At 44.5% G+C, this 3771-nt stretch overlaps 1 protein-coding gene across 1 annotated transcript in view; it reads left to right on the forward strand.

Annotated features, from left to right (window-relative positions):
- Nucleotides 1–2326, forward strand: part of FGF4 (fibroblast growth factor 4) — a 2995-nt gene extending 669 nt beyond the window's left edge. Inside the window, exons 2-3 of the mRNA XM_009637077.1 lie at nucleotides 296–442; nucleotides 2150–2326. Coding sequence (XP_009635372.1) covers nucleotides 296–442; nucleotides 2150–2326 — 324 coding nt within the window. The remainder of the gene's footprint in view (nucleotides 1–295; nucleotides 443–2149) is intronic.
- Nucleotides 2327–3771: the final 1445 nt, after the last annotated feature.

Here is a 3771-nt window from a genome sequence, read left to right on the forward strand (position 1 = left end):
GAGGGGGGGTGGGGGTGGGGGAATATAAGCTGCGTGATGACAAATGTTTCATTTGCCCCCAGCACACTCTGGCTTATTTTAACCTCGGCTTCACAAGAGGATGCCTGCAGGCAACGTAAAAATAGATACTTAGCTAAAAGAAGAGAGGTCCCAGCATGGGGCATGGGGCAGCACGTGAAGCTTGAGGCTGGGGTTCTTCGACCACCCACAGCAGTGCTGGGGCAGGGGGATCCACACCACACTGGGGATGGGAGTCTCTGGATGAGCATAGCACTGACACCACACACTCCTTCAGGGCACAGCCCTCTGTCCCCCTGATTCATGTGTCTCCTCTGTAGGTCTGCTGGAAATCTCCCCTGTGGAAAGAGGCGTGGTGAGCATATATGGTGTTAGGAGTGGACTCTTCGTGGCCATGAATAGCAAAGGCAAACTCTATGGATCTGTAAGTAGCCACCAAGTGTGTGCCTGGGGAGGGAAGCACGGTCAGCTGGGGTGAGAGTTGTGCATGATGCTAAAAGCTGCCCGAGCCCCATCCTTGCCCCTCCTGGGTCAGGCAACCCAGAGCAGCCCTTGCTGCCTTGCCCGCAGGTGTGCTGCCCAGATATGCTGCTCACAGAGATTTTGAAGTGAAACCCACTCTTTTGCATTACACTTCCTTAGTTCCCCCATAAAAACTATAGTCACTCAACCATGGCTATCCATCTTGCCTACCACATAGGCCAACAGAGTAGTCATTTGTGCGGCAAGACCTCAGGCTAGCCTCAGTCCATATCTTTCTTACATTTAAGTACAAACAGCCTTAAGCAGGTATGGCAATCGCTTGCTCCATCTCTCAGAGGGCACGTAAACTTGTGATCAGCCAGGCCCCCACAAATGACCCTTTATGATGTGATGAATCAGTGCCTGTCACATGCCTATTGATCACTCTTTGTTAATGCTCTTGATCAGAGAGTCTGTTCTCATGACAGTTCAGCATCCTCAGGGTTTGGACTTCTATTTATAAGAAGGCAGATCTATTAGGAGACAATACAGGTCTTTTTTTACATTGAATCTTTGGCAAAGATAGAGGCATCTTAAAAAATATACTTGAGGTGGCCAATAACAGTGCATGTCTTTGCCCATGTTGAACTGTCCTCCTGCTTTTGAGTTCACTTCTGTATAAGTTTCTGTGATCAGCATAATTTCAAACCCGTGTTCCTGGGTCTCCTTCCTTACCCATGGCTTTTCTATTTCAAGTTTCTCAAATATGCTTTGAAGAAACGGGCTGAGGAAGAGCCAAACTTTGTCAAAGTTAGCTAGGGCATTTTCACATGAAGACATGAAGCATCCAGAATTATTTTCTGGGGCATCAATCCTGTTACAGAGGATTTTGACTTACATAAAAGCCAGGCAGAATCAGTCATCAAAATGCAAGACCTCCCTTTGCATCATTTCTTAGGAAGACTGCTGCTTTGGTGTCCTGGATAAAGTAACTCCCAGCTCAGTGTTCAGCCTGGCGGACTGAGACCCACCTTAAAGAACGCCAGGCTTTTGCCCAATGAGAAGAGATGAGTTCATTGCTCTCCAGATAACAACACACTTGTAATGCCTGTCCCTCTTTGTACCTACTTGCAAATGAAACCTCTCCACTGGGAAGGTGCCTTTTGTCAGCTCTGTTTTCCTGATCCATTAACATAAGTGATACAAACCCCTTCAATTTTAAAACTAAAGAAGCAGAAGATATTTGCCACTCTGAGTGGCTTTAAAATGCCTCTTTCTCCTCAAGCGCCATGAGATTTTTCTGAATTTATTGCTCGTAGGACAACCACTAAGCAATTAGATGAACAGGGCAGCAGAACTGGGTTTGGGCCTTGCCCCTCTGCAGCTCTGTTAAACCTTGCTCCTCTCTCTCAAGGGTGCAGACACAGCTATGGGTGTCCTTCCCACCTTTCGGTGTACATGCCTGGCCTGGACACAGCATCCTTAATGATCCTCTGACTCCTGGGTCCTGTTTGAAGCTTCATTTGGGTGACCACTTCAAAAGATTACTAAGGGGGAGGGAGTCAGCTGCACATTTCCCTGCAGCACACCTTCTACACCTGGTAGCAAGAATATTTCCACACCTTATGTTTAAAATTCTTTCCCTCTCATTCTTTCCTTTTCATTTCAGACTCATTTCAATGATGAGTGCAAATTCAAAGAGATTCTTCTGCCAAACAACTACAATGCTTACGAATCCAGGATTTATCCCGGGATGTACATAGCCCTGAGCAAAAACGGAAGAACAAAGAAAGGCAATAAAGTATCTCCCACAATGACAGTGACACATTTTCTTCCTAGAATCTGAGACATCTCCCTTCAGACCTACCTCAGCACAGGGGAAGACACAGAACACATTTGTGGAAAAGAAACATGGTGCACTTTTACTGGAGAGTTTTATGCAAGAGTAGGTGTATGATATTTAAGTTAATTATTTAAATCTGTATATATTGCCATGAAATTTATTTATAGTCCAGATATTTTTTTTTTTAATTTCTGAAAACAAAACAAACCTCCAACCCAAGGTGTTTCATTTCATGGTGCAACAGTAGAAGACTCCTGCTTTGTGGTTTATTTAATTCATTTCTAAGTTATCACAGGTGTGCTGCTACTCCGTGTCCTAAACCAGGTGAAGCTCAATTCCTCTGTTACAATGTTTTGCACTGTTTGTGTGTTGTACGGTGTCTATCGTTGTACACATGTGTGTGTGTTTGTTTGTTTGTTACGGTGGCTTTGCTCTCCCCTGCGGCGTGTTTTTCCAAACCCTCATGACTCCCAAAGGAGCTCTTGGCCTCCGAGAAGGCGCCGCAGCAGAGGTGCCTGGGTGGGATGCCAGCGCAGAGCCACACACAATGCCTGACCTCCTTTGTGCAGTGTTGCTATTTAATCGGAATGGTATTGGTTTACTTCGGTACAGAAAGCGCGGTGCTGAAGAGCTACCCCCCAAATCTGTTTTTAGATCTGCCAGTGCTGAACTTTGAACTTCCCGCAGTCAGTCTTCTCAGAGCTGCCAGGCAGTAGAGAGGCTTAAACATCTATATAAACTCACCAGGGTTGGTTTTGGTTTTTTTTTTTATTTAGATAAACAGGAGCATATGATCTTTTGTGGCCCTTAATGGAAGCTTATATTTGATATAATGACTTGGCATTAGGCTAAAATAAAAAGTGTCTGTCCTTCCCCCAGTGAGCGCACTGTGAAACACACTACCGTGAACGAATTATGCTTCATTCAAGTCAAATTCCCTTTCACATCTGGAGACTACCTTCAGTTTTCAAAGTTTGTGAAACTCTGTAATACTCATAAGTTTTTAAAAGGCAAAAGCATTTGCTGGTTCATAGAAAACACAAGCTCCACAGAGAGAGTTTAGATTGCTTACAAGGAACTGAGGTTGTTTTGTACTATTTATTATTTTTGGTGCAGTATTTGGAAGGAGAAATATGCTGCTTTTTTCTGTCTCATTCCCTGACAAAGTTGATTGATTTCTACCTCACTAACTCTCAAAGCCAGTCTCCCAACAAAGTCTGCGTGGAAGGAAGGTACACGTTCCTCTGCTTGGTCTTACAGTTCTGGAGGAGGGCCCAGGGGAACAATCGTAATCCCAAATGTCTCTTTTTTCCATATGTAGCCAAAAGTATTCAGGATAGAGTTGGTTGCATCCTATTTGAGCCTTGTCACGTTTGAGCTATCTTTATCCAGTGGTTTACTTTTAGTAAGGATAATCATGGTGAAAATATTTGCAGACAGCTGTCAGG

Source organism: Egretta garzetta, unplaced genomic scaffold, assembly GCF_000687185.1.
Source record: "Egretta garzetta isolate BGI_Z169 unplaced genomic scaffold, ASM68718v1 scaffold454, whole genome shotgun sequence".
NCBI lineage: Eukaryota > Metazoa > Chordata > Aves > Pelecaniformes > Ardeidae > Egretta > Egretta garzetta.